This window comes from Amblyomma mixtum, chromosome 2 (assembly GCF_055824585.1).
Source record: "Amblyomma mixtum isolate Tamu chromosome 2, ASM5582458v1, whole genome shotgun sequence".
Taxonomy (NCBI): Eukaryota; Metazoa; Arthropoda; class Arachnida; order Ixodida; family Ixodidae; genus Amblyomma; species Amblyomma mixtum.
This window is the reverse complement of record NC_143013.1, coordinates 86,284,338-86,305,480: the sequence shown is the minus strand read 5'-3', so window position 1 is coordinate 86,305,480 and position 21,143 is coordinate 86,284,338. Positions and strand designations below refer to the sequence as shown.

General features: G+C 47.1%; 2 protein-coding genes across 2 annotated transcripts in view; one reads left to right on the top strand and one right to left on the bottom strand.

The window, feature by feature from the left end:
- The window catches only part of LOC149360010 (rho GTPase-activating protein 18-like), a 235,751-nt gene extending 218,529 nt beyond the window's left edge, over nucleotides 1-17,222 (top strand). The window contains exons 10-18 of the mRNA XM_089572127.1: nucleotides 298-375; nucleotides 5,483-5,660; nucleotides 7,079-7,161; nucleotides 8,109-8,306; nucleotides 13,766-13,843; nucleotides 13,942-14,001; nucleotides 15,077-15,243; nucleotides 15,761-15,858; nucleotides 16,487-17,222. Coding sequence (XP_089428253.1) covers nucleotides 298-375; nucleotides 5,483-5,660; nucleotides 7,079-7,161; nucleotides 8,109-8,306; nucleotides 13,766-13,843; nucleotides 13,942-14,001; nucleotides 15,077-15,243; nucleotides 15,761-15,858; nucleotides 16,487-16,581 — 1,035 coding nt within the window. The 3' untranslated portion in view covers nucleotides 16,582-17,222. The remainder of the gene's footprint in view (nucleotides 1-297; nucleotides 376-5,482; nucleotides 5,661-7,078; nucleotides 7,162-8,108; nucleotides 8,307-13,765; nucleotides 13,844-13,941; nucleotides 14,002-15,076; nucleotides 15,244-15,760; nucleotides 15,859-16,486) is intronic.
- A 283-nt stretch (nucleotides 17,223-17,505) lies between these two features.
- The window catches only part of LOC149360009 (SEC14-like protein 4), a 47,030-nt gene continuing 43,392 nt past the window's right edge, over nucleotides 17,506-21,143 (bottom strand). Inside the window, exons 11-12 of the mRNA XM_089572128.1 lie at nucleotides 18,592-18,880; nucleotides 17,506-17,833 (exon numbers count right to left, since the gene is read on the bottom strand). Coding sequence (XP_089428254.1) covers nucleotides 17,727-17,833; nucleotides 18,592-18,880 — 396 coding nt within the window. The 3' untranslated portion in view covers nucleotides 17,506-17,726. The remainder of the gene's footprint in view (nucleotides 17,834-18,591; nucleotides 18,881-21,143) is intronic.

The following is a 21,143-nucleotide window of genomic DNA, read 5'->3' as shown; positions in this document are numbered from 1 at the left end:
CGTGAGGCAGCGCGCAGGCAGGTACGGCTAACCCCTTTTTTTCTGACGAAACTGCGAGCCTCATTACACAATCCAACGGGCTGAATCAAATCTGGGGATCGCCGTTTGGGACGCTTATTCTAGAGTTGTATTTATAGTACATGAAAGGGAGCAAACATCAAGCTCCCTCTAGAAAGGAGTGGGATATATTGAAACGCGCTCTCTTTTCCGGAAGTTGTCGCACCTCTCAAACGAGAGGTCTTCAAGGAAACGGCCCGATTTGAGGCATCACTGACCGGCGCGCCCTCTATGCTGCAGATCCTTGACCACCTGCGCCGCCATGGGCTCCAGGAGGAAGGCATCCTGCGCGTTTCCGGATCCGCCCTCAAGATCGACGTGAGTGACGGTGACTCGTACTTCTCTGTAAAATGCCACTGCCCGACGAACTGGGCCTTGTTGTCGGAGCCGTACATTATGCAACTTTGTGCATTTTATATATCGCGTCGTTCGCTCGCCCGTACACAGTTGAGTCTTCCTTGATGCTATTTATTTAGACGGTTTTCCTGCCGTGCAGTCTGTGCGAATAATTTCCTACTGCGTCATTCGGTGACACAAGCGAAAGGAACTCCTTTCTGCATCAGACGGCACTAAACATTCAGGGGGCACTTTGGCTCTCTAAAGTGCTGCAAGGCGAAAGCCTTTCCTGGCCACTGTTTGTTTTTACTTTTTTATTTTTCATATTTTGTTTTTTATTTCTTTATTTGCTCCTTTTATTCATTTTGTTGTTCTTGATTTTTATTTTCACATCTTATTTTTATTTTGTTTTTATTTTTGTTTATTTTCTTATTTTTATTTTCCTTTTTATGACTTTACTCCTTTTATTTTATTTATGAAGCCCATGCATTCACTAGATGCGCCTTTATTCATGCTGGAACCTTGAGCCTTTTAAGCAGTGACGCCGAAAGGCGGACGAATCTGCCGACGCGTCTGTCGACACGGCTACCGACGCGTCTGTCGACACTCCTGCCGACGCGTCTGCTAATGACAGTATGAGGCATTAAAGGCTTTCGCCTTAATAACTTTTAGTTTCTTTGCTCGTCTTTAGAAAACGGCGACCAGCTATAGCGTATGCACAGCATGCAGTTCTCGCAGTCGCTATCACAATTTTCTCAATGACAGATACCAGCGAGCTTCTGAAAGAAAAAAAGTTAGTTTGTTGCGTTGTAACGCGTTCTCCAGACTTCCGTTGCTTGCTTATATTACTGCATAACGTCCTTGCATTTTTCTGCTCGACACAAACGTACAAGGAGGAAACAACAGAAGGGACAGTGTCAACAACATACATCTCTGTTGTCGTACTTGTTTTTCTGTTCTTCATTTCCATGTGTGTCACTGCCATGTGACAGGTTTAGGAACTGGCCGCGTTCCATGTTATGAACCTTTTGCTCCATTCGCGAAATTCTTCGGAAAGGAAACATTGCTGCTTTTGCAAACAGTGGGATTCTGTAGCTAGCAATGAACGCTATGCCACTGCGTTGTCTGAAAGTGTGATGTTAAACATTTTTGTGAACGAGCTTCGAAGCGTGTTAAATTTACGTATACAGGTATACAGGGAACCTGGTATCCCTTGCACTTTTTTACATCTCGGGACAGCTGACTTTTGGATTGCGGGGTGAGTACCCTGGGACGTATAGCCTCAACTATCCCCTGTTCCACGAGCAGGTGTTTGCAGGTGTCTCCCACAGACCAATGTCGAGTATAGCAGCGTCTTTCTATCTCTATACGTAAAGGTATACCGGGTGTTCCAGCTAAATGTAACCAAACTTTTAAAAAAGGCGAAGTGCCCTAGTCCAGTGAAACCAACTCAGGGTTGTTCATAGTCGCGTGGCCTAGTCTTGAGTATTTTTTCCTTCTTCAAAGTTAATTAATTAGTTAATTTAATTAGCTAACTTTTAGTTATTGACTTAAAGGGTCAGTCTACTCACTGAGATGAGTGTATAAATAATGGCATGTTCTGGTAGTTGGCACCCTATAACATCAATAACTAGGGAACTGCTCCCGGTTTAGGCAGGAATTTATATTTTATTTCGGCGTTAAAAGTCGCGTAAAAATGCATGGTGGCGACCCCAAACTTTCATTTTGTTCAAGAAGGTGGTAGTCTTTTTTTGTAGAAGCATAAGTGAATATACTACGTACCATTTGTATGCCCCAATGTCAGAGAAACGCACGTTTTGTTCTAGTGAACTGTAGAAAGCGTACCGCTCGCTTTTTCTGTAAATCACATGAATATTTATAGTTACACGAACGCAAAACGCAGGCACATTCTCACTTTTAGTTCAGCGTATGCTAGCAGAGACGTAAAAATAAACTCAGCGTATAGTGGCGCCATCTGGTTGTCAGGACGGGAACCATTGCTGTAAACAAACCAACTCTCCACTTAAGCCTAGGAGCGACAGAATCGTCACTATAATTATTAAAATAAAGCAAATTTATCTCTTATATATTTTCTTATAGGTGAGATGAGACGAAGCAAAAGACCGGCGCCCCATTTATGGCCAGTTAACGCACCGAAAAAGGCAGCAACAACGAGAATTCAGTCCGAAGCGAGAGGTCCGGCTCTAGTACACTATAGTCCGGCTTCGACGGGCGCCGCCATGTTTGTCGCCGCGCGGCGGAAATCCAGATGGTTGCCAGATGAGACTACCATCTCATACAGATGTGTTCCCACATCAATAAATTCTATTTTAAAATGTTCTACCGCACTTCTTGGCACCACAGCTGGCTAAACGGTAATTTGAGTAAAGAGCTATCGGTTGCCGCAAAGAAAATATGGTCGATAAAATTCAGTAGACTGACCCTTTAAGGAAGAAAGTGTCAATGCAAAAGTTTTAGATCACCTCGAAAAACCGCCAGCAGTGCTGTTTCCGTCAAGTTACGATTTACGTAGCTTCATTTATTGGCCTTAAAAGAAAGATGTCACGTGACCAGCTGCTCGCTCACTTCTCTGACCCAATGTGCACCCAAAGTCTCATCGAGGAGAGGACTTCAGAAAAAATGGATTTTATTCATTACGGCCCGTCTTGGGACGTTGAAGTGGCACAGTTGTCATGTGGAAGCTTTTTTTTATTGTCCGAATTACGGTTAAAGGCCGGTAAAAAAACTACTTTACGTAAATATTACTTTGCTGCAAATGTCGCAGTAAGCTGTTTCTCAAAGCGATCTACAACTTTTCCATTGACACTTTGTTCCTCAGGTCAATAATTAAAAAGTTAGTTAATTAAGCTTAACTAATTAGTCAACCTTGAAGAACGAAAAAAATACTGCAGACTAGGTCACGCTACTCTAAACAACCCTCATTTGGTTTCAGACGGCTAGGACACCCCATGTTTCTTAAAAGCTTGGTTACATTTAGCTGGGACACCTGGTATATAGGGACAGAAGAACTTAAAATGTGCACTGAAAAGCCTTCTTGAAGATTTTCAAGCGTCAAGGACTACGGTAAGAGACGTATCGGGCGCTCACAAGCGCTCTGCCGAGACGGGGCAACAAACCCGTGAGCGACAATCCTGCCGGCATCGCACGCGATCTCCTAACTGCCCGGGCGCGGTACGCTGCCGACTTGCGAGTCGCTCTCTGCCCCAGGGCTATACTACACTCCCAACCGCCGAGCAAGAAGTGCTCCAACGTGGTCGCCCGCCGCTTTCACGGTCATCGGTGCCGAGCCAAACTGGATCGTATGTGTGCGCGCGCGTTTATTATCTGCGCCCAGGCGCGCCGCTTCCTTCCTTGTGATGAAAGTCGACGCACTGTGCTGGCGTCGCGGCTGCTCCGAGGACACGGAGGCTCAGCGGTCAACGCGCGCTTCGCGGGCTGCGCCGTCGCCGGACTCCTGACGGCTGCGTGGCCGGAGGAATGCGCCCGCAGTCGGCGGTGGGCGCGCACATCAGATGGATTCCGTCTATCCCTCGGTCGTAGCTTGCGGCCGAGAGGCCCCTCGTTCGGGAGATGCCGGTCAAGAACCCGGGGATGGCGCGCCTCTTGATTCGAGGCGCCCCACAAAAGCCGCGCCTTTCACGGACGTACACGGCGCAGTTGAGTTTTTACAAGGACGCTGGATATTTGAGGCGTAGGGCTATATTGGGCACCCGTTCGGAATTCTCCGCCGAATGTCAACGCTTTAGCTTTTGACTGTAGCTGAGTATCTGGAAAGGAAATCGACGTACTACACCTTGATCGTTGTGCAGTGAAAGTTAAGAAACTTTAAAGGGGGGGGGGGGGGGGGGGGCTGCTTGCGGGTTTTTTTCTGACCGTGCTTTGGGTGTGCTTGAAGTTGAAGCTCTGTTGACCGTTTGGAAGAGGAACAGAGCGAGTTGTAATGCATAGCTAGCGTTCGGTGCGTGTTGGATGAAAACCTTACCCTTTCTGACGAACCCAGCAAGCGAGGCAACTTTATACAAACTATTAACTGAATAAGTTTGTGGCGGGTCGCTGTCAGCATCGAGTCCCGCTTGCAGTAGCCTGTGGTCACGAAATTTGAGCCACCCTTGTACACCTCCGCTGCTTGGTTATTGCATGAGTGTATACACCTTATAAAAATGGTCTGTAGACTTTCTATAGAATTCTTGTTGACTCTATTGCATTTATGTAGATATTCCATTCTCTCTGTTCATAGTCTGTAAGCGGTCGATAGAGAAAAATCTACTAAAAGTGTGTGCCCATAAATGTATAGATTTCCTGTATACTGTTTATAGGATTTGTCTATAGAAAGACTATAGTCTTTATTGACAGAAGTCTATAGTCAGTCTGTAGACTGTCTCAGAAGTTTTTGTTATGGTAGCATACCTTTAATAGCACTAACATTTGATCTCGTGACTAATTTGCGACATACCATCGAACGAGATACAAAACTCGCACTTTCTGCGTGCATGCGAGTGGCATATGTGACGTTGTCGTGATTACGTGTGCGATATCATGCACAGCGGGTCAAATGCCTACACTAAAGGTAAGTTTCTGCTCAGGTACTGCGTTAAGCTAACTCATGGGTGCTCAACATGTTTTGATCTGTAGCTTCCTTCTCGAGATTCGGTCGTTAACTCCTGCCAGACTTCGCGGCTCTCTGGTTCCTTATAACTAAGAAGCCTGGAATGCAAAATTGAGGTCCTTGCCCCTTCTTGATTAGCCTAGAAGACGACGCCCCAGATATTCCACAACCCACTTACGTCAGTATAGTGCAGGCAGACTGCGCTAACCATCTACTTTTCTGGCTAAATTACTTATTTATTTTTTGTACTTTCTTAATGTATCTTCCTCCCATTTCCCTCTACCCGGGAAACGAGAAAGAGGCAGAAATATAAAGCAGTCTTGTAGTCCGTTCGAAGGCAAGGGTTTCCAGGCAGTTTGGACCAGGCGAGAAGTTGTGTCAGCACCGTTGTGCATCGGGCCGTTCTAATGGCGTAAAGATGGTCGCTGAACGAGCGCGTTCTCGTTCGACGCACTGTCGCAGGCGCTGCGGTCCGAGCTGGAGTCATGCTACAACGGCTGCCGCAGCCCCGAGCAGCTGGGCGTTGTGCTGAGTCGCTTCGGCGTGCACGAAGTCGCCGGCCTGCTGAAGCAGCTCCTGCGCAACCTGCCCGAGCCGCTGCTTACCAACAAGTACGCCGAGGCCTTTCTCCTGGTTCAAGGTGAGCTTTCTCATAACAACTGTCCGGTCAGCTTATCGCTGAAGTGCGCGTTGCCGTTATAAAAATGGTCTACAAAATGTCTATAAACTTCTTATGAACTTTATTGCCTTCTTATAGATATTTCCTTTTGTCTATTCATACTCTATAGACTGGGTATAGAAGCAATATACTGAAGTGTGTGGCCATAAATCTATAATTGTCTGTAGACTGTCTATAGGATTTTTACTGCCTATAGGCCAGTCTATAGGATTTGTATACAGAAATACTTTTTAAACAAAAGTCTGTGGACAGGCTATGAAAAAAACCTACTGAAAGTGTACGGCCACAAATCTGTCGATTGTCTGCAGACTGTCTGTTGGATTTGTACTGCCTGTAGACCAGTTTATAGGATTTTTCTATAGAAAGCCTATAGACTTAATAGACGGAAGTGTATGGACGGTCTGTAGACTATGTACATAAATTTTTCTAAGTTTGGCATGCACACCGTCTCGCCACACACAACGCCGAGAGAAGGGTGCGATTAAGGAACAGAAAGATGATGAGTTGTGACAGGTGTGGTCACGAATTGTGTGCGTCACGAGCTTCGCGCCGGCAGCCACTAATTTTACGCCTGAATCTTGCTGTTTCTTATTGTTTGCTATGATTCATCCGCATGTGGTGTCCAAAACGAGGGCGCACGACCTTTTCGGATACCTGGGCATTAAGTTTCTGCAGGCCTTTCTTACTGAAGTTGAGTGGAATAGGAATTTATTCAGATATTGTGTGAGGCACTCGGGTTACTAGAAAGGGCTTAGCCCGTGGCTTCAGCCGTGAGGTCCTAAAGTAAACGACGATTGCCGCTACAGAAGTGCAGTCAAGGCGACGGTTTATTACTCTTCAATACAGTTGTGCTCTGAGCTCTAAATCATTTGTCTGCCCTTTTTGTTGCGTAATGGCTCTCACTTCAGTTCTTTTCAAAAATTTTCCCGCCGCGGTGGCTCAGTGGTTACGGCACTCGGCTGCTGACCCGAGAGACGCGGGTTCGATCCCGGCCGCGGCGGCTGAATTTCGATGGAGGCTAAATTCTAGAGGCCCGTGTGCTGTGCGATGACGGTGCACGTTAAAGAACCTCCAGGTGGTCGAAATTTCCGGAGCCCTTCACTACGGCGTCCCTCATAGCCTGAGTTGCTTTGGGACGTTAAACCCTAAGAAACCAAAAGCAAACCTTTTTAAAATTTGTAATCAGTATTACGCATGGAGTTTCAACTAAACCTCGCTCTGCGGAAAATAGGACAGATCGCTGAAACCTTCAGGTACGAGGACCCCGTAATAAAGTGCTCTTTTGTAATTTTTCCAACATTGAGCCCGTGGCTTGCTGGACACGCATTGGTGAGTTGCTTTATGCTAACCTGCTAACTAGGGTCACCCTCTTAACGCAGGTATACCGACGTTGCTGGAGCAGATCAAGGCCCTCAACCTGCTCGTGCTACTGCTGCCAGAGGCGAACCGAGCAACCTTACTCGTAAGCGCGGCCATCGAGCACTCTTTACTTGAGAAATCGTACGGTATGAGTGATTACGTGGGTGTAATTTGCTGGTTCATTTAAAGAGCACCACGGGCTGTTTAAGTGAACCCGACCCGGACCCGACAAATCTCTGGTGGTCCGGGCTCCCTCTCTTTTTATTTATGTTTCTTTTTGCATCTTTCTTCTAAGAGAACTTAGGAGGGGATAAATGACTCTGTAGTGGTGATTCGGCCCTTCTATTTTGCATGTACTTAATTACGAAATGAGGCCTCTTCAGGAGAGCGATTCGTTTTTCCTATCTGATTGCTTGGATGCATTAACCAACCATGGTGAGAGTGTAGGAAGCACGCACTGTCCTCTCTATTGCACAAAAAGAATAAAAAAGCGTGAAAGTTTCCATTGGCTACAGATATTTTGTAAACGTTAAGATACTGTTGTGAGCTTTATGAAAGGGGACGCGGGAGCACTAGGCAGATAATCTCGAACGCTACTTTTGTCGATACGCGGCGGCCGAGTGTGCTATGTGGTGGAAAGGGTTCTGCTGCTTTGCTTGATTCTAGCAATGGAGGATCGCACCTCCCTTTCCACTTCGTTTCTGAGAGCGGCCACCGCGTATCGCCACATTTAGTGTTCCTGGCTATCTGCCACGCGCTCGCGTGTTCCCTTTCATAAAACTGACGACAGTACAAGCACCGATAGAGTGGTAGTGCAGGATTTCCTTGCGGTTACATCGTATATTCATTAGATTTGTTGTTTCAATAAATAGCGTGATATCCACTCGCTGCTATCTAGGTGCCGTAGGTTCTCGACAGACTGAGTGGCGCCAGCCTCTCCTGCCATTGTGGCTTCACGAGGATAATATTATCCCATTGTCACAAATAGCCTTTTGGTGCTGCCGATTCAGCTTTGGTTGTGCGCGCTCTTGGGTTCCTCGCTTTCCGCAGGCGCTGGTGAACTTCTTGGCGGACGTGACGGAGCGCGACGGCCGGAACCGGATGTCGGTGCAGAACGTGGCCATGATCATGGCGCCCAACCTGTTCGCCCCTAAGCGGCGCAAGGCGACCGAGGACAACCTGCGGGTGGCTCGCGCCGCCACCAGCGTGACGCGCATGCTCATCTGGTACCAGCAGCTGCTCTGGATCGTGAGTTGTTCTCGTTGTTGACCTTACAAGATATGGCACGTCCCCGCACCGGTGGATCGGCAATGTCACGGCCAGCGTAAGCGTAAGCATGTCCTAGCAGACGTGCTTATACTCTTCATCTTTGAAGTCGTTACTCTTCTATCGATATTGGTGTTGGGGACATTGCCGGTGCGGCACGCGGAATGCTATACCCTTGCACGGCCACGCGTACAGCTTTATGCCTCCTCCAGTATCCTTTTTAATTTAGTTTTCGAGGGGAAAAGGTGGGGAGGACGCTTGCTCGCGAATGCGTCTTTTTTCTTCTTCTTTACTCTGAGGAAGCTGCAACTGATATGTCATTTCCATGGCTGTGTGGAAGCAGGCGCAGTAAACATGCCCGGAGGCGCGTTGCTGAAATTGGACGCATTCTCTTCCCCCCCCCCCCCCCCCACCCCCCTCCAACAAAAAAAAAAAACAGCAAACTGCTCCTTCGCTGTCTCTCTCGAATATCGTTACTTGCGTCGAAGTGGTTGCAGAGATCGTAAAAATAGTGAAAAATGGGAAAATGCAGGGTGCCGGTGCCTGGATGCTAAAGCTGGCACAACCACTGCGACGTGCGTGAAGTTAGAATGAGGGGGAGGAAACGGTAGAAAAAAATTACGAGGAACTTTAGCGGCTAAAGTGCATGGTGAAAGGCGAAAGCCTGAGTGCTGCATTCTGCTACGCGATTGTTCACTGCAGATTTTGTTGGTGCATTAATTAACTGCCATTTAATGACGCTTAAGCTTCGCCTTTAGGAGTGGAACGCGACAGCGTGTTGTAGCGCTGCCACGGAGTCCAAGGAACGCCACCACCCGTTCGGCGCGATGCGTTGCCCTTTGAACACAACGCTTTTTGAGGAAAGGAAATGGGCTGTAATTCTCTGTCATCTCAGTGGACACCCGTCAAAATTCGCGCGCGGTGGCGTCACGACAATGTGGACCAATCTGAAACGCGGACAAGTACGCCTTGCTCGTTGGTAAATTGTGTTTTAAGGAAAGGAAATGTGTCTGTCTCTCATATCTCGGTGGACACCTAAACCTCGCCGTAACGGGAAGGGAGGAAGATGGGAGTGAACGAAGACACCGTATTCACTACACGCACCTTTGTTCATTCCAAACCATCGAGCTGGCATGGCAGAGTGGTAGCGTGCTCGACTCGCACTCCGGAGACCGGGGTTCGATTCCCAAGCTCGGCCAATTTCTTACTCGGTTTTATTTATTTACCTGGTCTGACTAGAAAGGTTAATTAGACTAATTGGTTAAGTAAGCAATTAACTGAACTCAGTCAAACTTACTTGGAGCATCATACGATCCCTTTAATTGGTTGCATGGTTAGTATTGATTGTAAAACATTTTATTCGCCGGGAAGAGCTTGGCAAGAGGTCGCGTTAAGTGGTCGAGAGTACATAGCCCTCGACGACTTTGTCAGCCCACTCCACCGCCAAAACCTGCGTTCTGGGGTCAGAGCTAGCCAGCACGGTCTCCCACCGCTCGAGAGAAGGAGCTGTAACTAGATCACCCGGAGGTGGCTCTATTTTGCAGTCCCACAGGATGTGATCGTAGGTAGCACGTTGGCCACAGTGTTTGCAGTTTGGGTTGTAAAGATCTGGATAAATGCGCGCGAGGAGTGATGGGGTGCGTATCGATCTTGTCTGTAGACGACGCCACGTAACCTCTTGTTCTTTACTAAGTCTTTTGTCTGGAGGGGGGAAAATTCTCCTCTCTAGTTTAAAATGATTGGTGAGATCATGATATGTGATCATGGAGTCCTTCGTGAAATTCAGGGAGCCAGACTCATCCACTGCCCGGTCGACGAAACCTCGGGCTTTATTGTGGGCTGCCTCGTTCCCCGGATTCCCCGAATGGGCTGGGACCCATATCAATTTGGAATAATTTGGTGAGAATTTGGTTGCGTTAAGGATTCTAAGGGAGGTGTTTGTAATTCGCCCTTTAGCGAAATTATTGATACCCATTTTGGAATCGCTGAAGATGATGCTTCCTTGGGTATGCGCTAGGGCGAGGGCTATAGCCGCCTCTTCTGCCGTTTCAGAGGATTTCGTTTTGATTGTCGCCGAGACGATGTGGTCACCATTCTCGTTCACAACCACAATTGCAAAGGCATTGGTATTTTTGTATTCTGCTGCATCTACATAAAGTGTTCCAGCGCACTGTCTGTATTTGTTATGTAAGGCTTTGGCTCTTGCTTGTCTTCTACCCTCATGGTGTAAGGGGTGCATGTTTTTGGGGAGTGGTTTGATTAGTAGGGTCGTCCTATAGTCGCGGGGTAAGTCTACTTTAGCATCGTTATTCGTAGGTTGAAAGTTAATTCCGAGCCTGGTAAGAATACTCCTGCCAGTTCTGGAATTGGCTAATCGCGCTGTTTGAGCCATTAAATGGGCTTCTTTCAGTTCATTGTAGGTGTTATGTATTCCTAACCTCATAAGCCTTTCAGTTGAGGCATTTAGTGGGAGTCCTAACGCAGCCTTATAGGCCTGCCGTATCATACTATCCAATTTGTCCTTTTCTGCTTTCGAAAATTTGAGATAAGGGGTGGCATAGAGTATCCTGCTTAGCGCATAGGCCTGCACTAGTCGGCATAAATCTCTTTCCCTCACCCCTTGTCTGCGGTTAGCTATGCGGCGGATTAATCGCGCCGTCGCTTCTACCGTGCGTTTTAGCTTAGTGAGTGTGTCAGTATTCTTTCCATTTGTTTGTAAATACAACCCCAGTATTCTCATGGTCTGTACCTCTTTGACAGATCGTCCATTAACATAGACGTTTATTTGCGGGGGGTTGTCGTGGTACGCCTACCTCTTTGTTTACGACGGATCACTAAAAGTTCAGATTTTTGCTCAGAACAAGTGAGGCCGGATTCCCATGCGCATGCCTCAATGATGTCCACTGCTGCTTGGAGTGTGTCTTCTATGTAGCCTTCGCATCCTTTGGTTACCCAAAGTGTGATGTCATCTGCATAGAACGTGTGATGTAGGTCTGGTATTTGTGCCAGTTTGGGGGGAATTTTGATGAGGGAGAGGTTAAAAAGGAAAGGGGACAGGACGGAGCCCTGTGGCGTTCCTTTACTTCCTAGTGTGATTGGGGCGGACTCTATTGTGCCGACCGTTATCACTGCTGTTCTGTTAGTGAGGAAGGATCGGATGTAGTTGTACGTCCTTTCTCCGGGGTTGATTTCTGACAAGTTTGTCAAAATGGCTTTGTGGGTGACGTTGTCGAAAGCTTTAACAAGGTCTAAACCCAATATTGCTTTCGTTCCTGTTCCCTCGTCAGCTTCAATTATGTCCTTGTTAAGCTGCAAGAGTATGTCCTGGGTAGATAGTTGGGCCCTGAATCCTAACATTGTTTCAGGTAGGAGTTTCTTGTCCTCCGCATAGTTTTGGAGCCTATTGAGGATGACATGTTCCATGAGTTTGCCTAGGCATGATGTTAATGAAATTGGGCGTAGATTCTCAGTGCTGAGTTTCTTACCCGCTTTAGGAATAAAAGTGATTTTCGCGTGTTTCCACTCTGGTGGTATGTTGCCTGCATGCCAGTATTTGTTCATAAGGTCTGTAACCGCCGCGATCGACGTTGCGTCTAAGTTCCTGAGAGTCTTATTTGTTACTTTGTCTGGTCCTGCCGCAGATGTTGTCCGCAGTTTTCCAATTGCGTACCAGACCTCTGCGTCTGTGATGTCTGCGTCTAAATTTGGATTAGGAGTCCCCCGGTAGTCTGGTTGTGTGGTACCATCATCCGTGTTTAGATAACGTTCTGCTAGCTCTTTGATTAGGTCTTCAGTTGTACCCTCATATTTATGTATGAGTCTGTACAGTTGACTTAGCCAAAGTACGATTGGCCCCGTTTGAAATTCGCGCACTGTGACGTCAAAACCGTTTCGACCAATTGAAAAGCGTGACATTTCTGTCGACAGCTCCTGCTTACAACGATGAGGCATTAAAGGCTTCCGCCTTAAAATTGGCGGGGGCTTAGCTTTGGTTAAGCCTGGTAGGTTGCGAAAGCAGGTGTTTTACACTGCATATACAGCGCCTCTAGTGGGAAGAGCGCGGCGCGCCGTGCCAAGCGGCCGCCGTTACCCGACGAGCCGAGTTGGTAGCCCGTCTCTAGCTCCTGGTATGACGTCACGCCATATCGTCACTAGCGCCTCTAGCGGGAGGAGCGCGGTGCGCCATGCCAAAGCCTCCTAGCCGTGCCAAGCGGCCGCCGTTACCCGAGGAGCTGAGTTGGTAGCCCGTCTCTCGCTCCTGGTATGACGTAACACGGTGACGTCACTAGGCATGGTATGACGTCAGGGGTCATTCTAAAGGTCAAACGTGCCAAGTGGCTGCCGCTACGCGAAAGGCCGTTCTTGGGAGTAGTATTGCTTTCGCAATAAAAAGAAAATAGGGAAAAGGGAGTCGTTGCATGTCGGAAATGCTGAGGCGTCGACCACCGTGGAGTATGTATAGACTCGCAGCTACAACTGCCTTTAAATTCAGCACAGTTCTTTTTTCGACGAACGTTTCAGTATAAATCGGAGGTGTTTATAGCGCGTTTTGTCACAGTTTCCTTTTGCACTACGGTTAATCATGCAATGGCAAGCGCAGTTCAAGCCGAGGTGGCATTACAGGAAAGAAGGCTCAGCTGTCTTCAAGGGCCCGTAACCTGCGCATTTGGGGCTCTGACCATTCAGCAGAGACAGAAGTGGACACGCCCGCTTAGTGGACACTATTATTTTGCCGTACGGCAATTCCTTACTAGCCTCATTTTAATCTGACTTTTTTTATTCTTCAATAACACTTCTGTTGGGCCTAGTTGGTGCATGATACTACTGCAGATGATCGATGTGCGCAAAAAATTAGACAATCCACGTACATGAGAGAAACACAATCATATCCTTAATATCCCCTCATAACCCTTTACCCCCGTGCAGGGTAGGAAATGGGTACCTACTCCTGGTTAACATAGCCACCTCTCCTTCTCCACTCCCTCTCTTGCTTTCCGAGAATATTGGCCCAGGTGTGCAGCTATAAGTGCATTTATTGCTCTCACTTTCTTGCCCAGGCCAAGAACGAAAATTTTAGGAGTCTGGTTTAAGATGAAGTTGAAGGCTTACGCGTATTATAAATAAAAATGGGGACGCGATTGACGCTACTCTGCCCGATTTATTGAAGCCAGTGCGACGAGTTTTTTATTCTTGACAATGAGCGATACACAGTTGCTGACATTTTAGTTCCCTGCTGTCGATATTTATCGAAGGTGGGCTTTCAAGCGTTACAATCGAGTTTTCTTTTATCGCCTTCGTTACCATAGTTTCTGAAACATATTTTTCATACAATGTTTTTCGCACTTTGTGCTCTATGTGGCAGTACATTTGTAGTAAAATAAAGAGGCAAACGAAGATTGTGGTCAGCTGCTGATAATTGTTTTCTTCCTTCCCGTTGCAAGGTGCCGTCGCAGTTTATGGGGCAGATTCGCTTGGAGTACAGGATACACTACGAGAAGAAGCATGCCAAGGAAAACAAGGTGAGCTCAGTTGGCGTCAGTATGCGCATACACCCGAGGCGACTTGTAGCTGTGCCCGTTGTAAGACTTCCGATGAATGTGCACCATATTCTCTGCAGAAGAAGAGGAACCAACGGAAAGAACGTGCCACTTGGTTCGAGCCCCGCGAGAACGAAGATGTAAGTTCCAGTTTCTGCGTTTGAAGTCTTAGCTTCTCGCTCAAAGATTTATGCCTGCGTCTTTTTTCTTGATGCGTGTGTATACTTTTTGCTGTTCTAGCTTCTGGCAGGCTTCTAGCAGGATTCTATCTTGCCAGCGAAATCACTGATAGTGAGTTTATTATGGTTTAACTTCAGTCGTCAGATGCATTGGTTGGAAGTGGGAAGCCGAATACAGCTAGGAGTAAAGTCCGTGAAGTTTTTTTTTTCTATGAAGATTTCTTTGTGGCAGTACTTGACGTAAAAATATATATTATTCCACTCTTGTTGAAGTATTGAGATAGCTTGATGAGCTCAATTCTTACGTAAATCGTCTGATAATAAGTCCGGCGAAGAACTTAAGGGTTGGAATAAGCTGCATAGATTTAGTTCGTGTGTTCTTTCGCGGAAGTCTAGCTTTTCGGCTAAGCAGAACAATCGGGAAAAGTCCGCCCCAATGGCATTGCTTTTCGTGGATGGGGAGCCTGTATGTTTGTCTCTGTTTGTTCTTGACCAAGCAATTATATCGGAATATTTCGTTGGTCCGCTGACCCGCAGGAGAAGATTCTTAGGGATACATTGGTTGCATGGCACCAGTTATGGCCTCTGAACTTTACTTGAAATAAGGTATGCCTGACTTTGGCTACACAGCCACACAGGTCCTGGCTTTTCTTACAGAGGAATTAGCCGGGCCAGTGGGTACATGACATAAAATTAGCAGCGTGCAGACGGGCATAGTCAGCGCTGTTGTGTTTGTTCTTTCAATGCCCCGTCTGTTGCGCTGCTAATTTTATTCCGCTTTTCTACATTTTATTTCTTCATTTCGCTTTGCTTAGTTTGGTTTCTTTGTCGTTTAGTGTTTGTTGAATGCATTTCGTCATTTACGGTGGCCTTCTTTGGGCCTATATGTGTGATCACGTTGATTTTCACAAGGTCTGTTTTATTGCCGCTTCACTACGACTTACAGGTCGTCTCGTCGGTAGTCGTGCTTTTGTGCGATCTTAGTGCGGCTGATACCCGTTTGAACTTCTGCATATTGGTTGCGCGTCTGGTGCAGGGGCTACTGCGCGTGCGCGTGGATCACGAGGGCTCGGCCGCCACGACACACCAGGTGGCGCTGAACGACGCCACCACGGCAGGCAGCGTGGTCGGCGAAGTCTTCCTGGCCATGAACTTCGAGGCGCGCAAGAGGGACATCTCCACCGGAGGAGGATCGCCTCACAGGTCTGTCGACACTCGCACAGTTCGATTGCGCCTCTGGTGACAGTACTCTGGCGGAATTTTGTTTTGAATTCGCCGCATAGTCGGTGAAGCACGTGTAAATTGCGTTCTGCAGGTAATAAATGTATTTTAAAATCTAGTAACCTTGTGACATCGTGCTTTTCTGGAATTGAGGGCTGTGCCTGCTTTTCTTGCACTTGCGGTCAAAATAACATCAGAATACACCGTAACTGGCTTTCGTCTGCTGAAGAGCGCACGTGCCGTTTGATGTGAACTTATTTTGCGAGCACAATGCTAGAGACCAAATTTATATTACTGTCTTTGGTTATGAGCAGTGTTATGAGCTATTTTTTGTTGCTGGGTTACTTTAGGTTGAGGAGCTGTGCAGCAGTCCGAACTAGGAAGTCTCTTACAATAAAGCTTCCTCACCTGAGAGAGCTTTTGTCCTTTAGCCTAATATATGGTAGAGCTTTCATAGTGTTTTCACATTGCCTAACTGGATAGGAACCTCTATTTTCAGGAGGTCCTCGGAGCAACAGTCCAATGACCACCGCTTCGCTACTGATGTCAACACCTTCCTGCAGTACCACTGGCTGTATGAAGTTGGCGGCTACATAGGTGCGCTTTTCATGCGTGCCTTGTACTTAGCAGAGAAAAAGAAAAGCTTCAGATTATTTTTGGCTATGGATGACATCAGGAGAAAGCTAGATGCTGCGCAATATTCCAGGCAGGTTAAAGGAAGGCTTGTAAGTCTTATCCTCGATGTTCACATGATCTAAAATTATGTATGCATAAAGGAGCTTAAACATGGTGTATGGCTTTCTGCACTGCCAACAAGGCTGACTGCTGATCTACTCTGGAGCTTTAAAATGATCTATGACCATAATCGCATTCCATTTACACAATGAACTCAATTTTTCTTCTCATTTTCTTCTCTTTCGCACCTTTAATTTTCCTCCCCATGTGTAGGGTAGCCAAATGGGTGCATGCAGCCTGATTAACCTCATTGCCTCTTCTTTCTTTCTCTCTTGCTCCAGAGTGGGGGAGAGAGAGGGAGAGACAGGGATAGGGAAGAAAACATGGAGGTGAAATAAGAATCGAAAGGATAAGAAGTAAGCATAGGGGAGAGACACTATGAAGAAAAATATGCTGTGTAAAAAACACACACATTCAGACAGACAAAACAAAAAGATAGATCCTTTAAATGGGTCAGAAACTGAGCTCATCGTCCGCCCATTTCTCGCAGGTTGGCGCCAGCTGGAACACAACACCAATGTGACCGCCGTGCGTGCGGAGAACCCGGTGGCCGAATGGGTGGTGCGATGCAACCACAGCCGATGACCCATAGCCACCTGTTTTGTCCCTCATTCCAAAGTTTCCGCTCCAGACCATTTCTTCTTCTTCCCAGCAGTGGGATACATGCCCAGTACTCAAGAGACGAGTCGATCCCCTTGAGGTCGGTCTGGGTGGCCGGCCAATAACTCAGAGAAGTGATGCGGCTGAAGCTCTTAAGACATTTGCGGACAGGTGGTGAAGGCCCGAAGTACACGCAGATGCTCATGTTTAAGCTACCAGTATAGTGCACTGGTGGGGAAGTTTAAAAACTGCAGTGCGTGTCCAAGAAGCTCAGCTCATCTTGCATTGCAACATAAGGAGCTAGTTTTGGCTACATATGTATGAGCAACCATTCTCCGTCCAAGTGGGGGTAACTGCAAATGCAGTACAGTGGAACGTGTACCTCAAAGATAGAATAAGGAGTGAGAAAACAGATGCATTCAAAGCATGGTTGATGGGCGTGACTGTTCAATCGAAGTATTGCCTCAAGACGCAGATGATGCTTTCAGCATGTGCCTTCTGCTTTGTACTGATATATATATAGGCATGTATTTTATGTAGGAAGCGTGTTATATGCCTAAATCATGCATGTCATTGTTGTTTTTAATGTTAATGATGATTAAATGAGATTTATACACAAGATGACATTCACTCGCATGATTACAGCACACACATATTGACTGAATGCCGCCATTGGCGTAGTGGTTGTACAAGAGTCGGAACGTTACCTACTTTGTCTGGAGCTACATCGCTGCTGATGATTTCCAGTGAGTCAGTGACTGCAAATGTGATTTCTGCTGGTAGCAACTAGAAGCACCAAAGATACCACATGAGCTTTATATTTGTCTACAGTATATGGCCTTAAGAACGATCTGTTATTTTCCTTCATGAAGAAATAACTGACTGGAAAAGAAAACAAAGGTGGGAACAGCAAGTTTGCAGTTAGTTTGTTCTGGAGGTGTGCTTCTACCTTGAACGAAAGGCTCACTAGGTCCTTCCTTGCTGGAGAGTGCTTTAGTGTTCAAGAAAGTAATTAAATAAAACAGAAAATGCACCCTTTTAACAGGCACATCTGTAAGCTGCAGATAACAATGCACATGTAGAATGGTTTCTGTACATGTTGATTTCTTCGTGACAGAGATGCCTCAGCATTAGGTGCTCTCCTGGATGTTGTCAACAGATTCGTGGTGCACTCTTATCACATATGACAGCTGCTTCCCAGTGAACCAGCTGAAAGTGTTGTCGAAATGGAACGTATCTGCAAAGAAACGATAGCAGAGGCTCATGGCATGTTCAGGCACAGAGAGGCGCACAGACTCTTCAAATAGAGGATGAGAGGCAATTTCAGTTGAGGGGCCCACTCTGAACTGTGTAATGATAATAAGGATAGTCAGATGCAGCAGATAAAGCAGCATTTTCCCCGGACGCTTAGCGCTATACATAGGCACTGCAATTTCAGTAGAGGGGCCCACCCTGAACTGTGTAATGATAATAAGGATAGTGAGATGCAGCAGATAAAGCAGCATTTTCCCCGGACGCTTAGCGCTATACATAGGCACTGGACTTTGCCCAAATGCATGCTATTATATTAATCTTCGTCACGCGTAGGACAGTAATTTTATGTGCTTATGTTATCTATATATTCTTTGCAAATGCAATTTTAATGAGCGTCTACGCTATCCAAAATTCAAATATTGAGTTGTCTTGCATCAGTGGGGCGAATGAGACAAGATATTTTTCCACCCATGGTATTTTATCACAGGCATGGCAAGGCGTGTCATGTCCGAAAGCTTTAACTGACTCTCTGTTAGCGTAATAGAGCACGCATGACGAAAAAATGAAGTCTGCGATGCCATAGAACCACACAGAGTTAGCAGGTTAAGCTGAATTAAGTGAGGGCCCGGTTAGCAGAAACATAGGTCGGTAGAGAGCACTGAAAGAGGTCTATGTCCTGCTGTAGTAAGCTCCGATCGCATGGCGACTATGACGAAGACACCTGCGGTCGGCATCACTTACATGTTCCGGGCTCCTCGCAGTGTATCTGTCCGCACTCTGGGTCCCGGTCGCAGGCTATTCTGCGCGGCGCTAGAAGCTCGACGCGGTCGTCTCCACTGCTTCGCCACAGGGCGAAGGCCACGTCTCGAGCCTGAAGCCGCCAGTGGAGCTTGGCGCCCGCCGCCTCGACCCGCACCGGAACCTCGAGGCTGCGGCCGCGCTCCACGAAGCAGCTGATGGCGTCGGGGTCGTTGGCTAGTGCGCCCCCTCCGCGCCACACGGCTGTTGGAAGCTCGCCGCCGGGGTTGATCTGCGTTGGAGACCATAGCTTTTAGTCGAGCATTCTTCAAAAGTCGCGGTATGCGAGACGTCACTCCTAGAAAATTTTGAGTTACAAAGCGCGTCAGCTAGCCCTCACAAATATCAATCGAAAGTCTGTTGACTGTCTGTAAACAGTCTATTGTCTGCCTATCGAAATTCTAATGCGGTATCATTAGAGTTGTTTGTCTCACCAAAACCCCGGCGATGTCCGGAGTCATGAAATTCGCTGATTGGTCGATAGAGGTCGCATGGCCTTGTGACGTCCTCACAACCTACTTGACGAGCCACCCTCATTGGTCGACAGAGGTCACGTGACATTGTGACATCATCACATACTGCCCACCGTGGCAGATGGCAATAATTCTTGGAGAGTGGTCACGTGACCGTGTGACGTCCAAACAGCCTGCCCTCCGGGTTGTGAGCAACTTATTTTCTAGACAGCCATCTAGATAAAGAATCGAAATCAAAAATCGGAAAAAAATTGTGGTGTATGCAAATGCCCGCACCGTAACAGCACAGCGAATCCTACTACAGCAGCTATAGCTGTCCGAATATGACGCTTGATGGAACGTCAGTTGCAGTGAAACTGACGCAAACAGAAACAAAATTGCAACGGAACCTGCGACAAATGTGATATCTAATTCTATTGCATTCACTCTTACGCTAACTTAAAGGGACTATGCAACGAATTAAAAGTCGCTTGTAAATGTTTTCAGTGCTTAGAAATGATGCTAAGAAGCATTCACACCAAGTATGAGTCTTCGGAGCTGAACCGGCAATTTATTATGAATTTTTAAAAACCATGTTTTTTAAAATTCGCGGGCCGATTGGTGTCCTCGTAGTGACCGATTCTGAAACTAAAATCGGGAAAATAGACGTCACTAGTCCCATGACGTCGGCAGGTTACCACACGCTGTCATTCGCTCGAGCCACGGTAGCCTCGACGTCACAGGCACACTTCCGGTAGCCGTGAAAATCATCTGCTCGTGCCGCCGCGCGACCTCCTCGGGAAAGCGCGAGCCAGGCCAGCGCCCCCTCTATTTTTACAATGCCTGCCGAGCAGGGCCTATCCGACCGCAAAACCCTCTCCTGTCCTCCTTTCCTACTCCCCTTCGTCGGCTAGCCTTCGCGCCGGCTATGCGTCTGTGGGGGAGAGTACCATCTGGGTGGCGCCAGACGGCGGAAAGCGGACGAGGCCATTTTTTTTAATCATGTCTCTTTTCTTCGTGAGGCGGCGCTCTGCATCCTTCATGGTCAGCAGGCTGCCTGTCAGGCATAGAGTTTCTTACTATTACCTAGAGACAAAGCTGGCGGCGCTGCACTTCAGCCACCATGGACGCTCAAAGCATCATGGGCCGGTGAGCTACTTGTTGCGGGACAGTTGTATTTTTTCGGGAACACGTAGCGGCTCTACTAAGGTGTTCATTCTGAAAACGCTGTTCGTGTGTGCGCAGACGACTTTGGCGCGAACGCAAAACCATAGTAGTAAAACCGCAACAACACACGACGCCAACAAAAGGTTTTTATTTCCGAAATACCATTAAAGAGCCACCATTAAAAATGTTTTTCCAACAACATTTTTTTTTTAAACATATTTCTTCTCCACATATTTCTCCACGCAAACTCCCTTAGAAGGGTCGCCAGCTTTCCCTCTAGGTAATAGTAAGAAATTCTATGCTGTCAGGTACGGACGCGTCATTGAGCGCGCTGTTCGTGGCGCTGCTCATCGTGGAGCGCTAGCGCTGGTTTTCGAGTCTCAGATTGTGCAACGCAGCGGCGTTGGCATTGCGACGACAGGCTGTGGTGGCTTGGTCGAATCATGTCGGTCTTTTAGCTAAGCTACAACGTTGAAACATTCCGGGAGAGGCACTGAAACTCCTTGGCGAATGAAATCAGATGGTAAACGTATTTAGCAATAAGTTATGCTATTTTGGCTTTGGATTCAATCATGTTCTGTAAGGAAAATGGGAGAATGAAATGAAGAAGGCATGGTAAATCTTCCCGAGAAGGAATTTTTCGAAGCTACCAGATAGCAATAGCTTTCAAGTCGTAGCTGTACTTTTGTCAGGACAAGCTGTCATCGTTACGACAACTAGATAAAGATTATTCTCTGTCCTTGGCAGCCTGCAGCTACGATTGTTTTGAGAAGTGAAAAATGAACTTCATTCGCAAATACATGGCGCAGCAGCTGTTTGCCAAAGCATGTAGGAAGTTCTGCCTGGTCCTGACTGCAACCAGGCGCTAATAAAAGA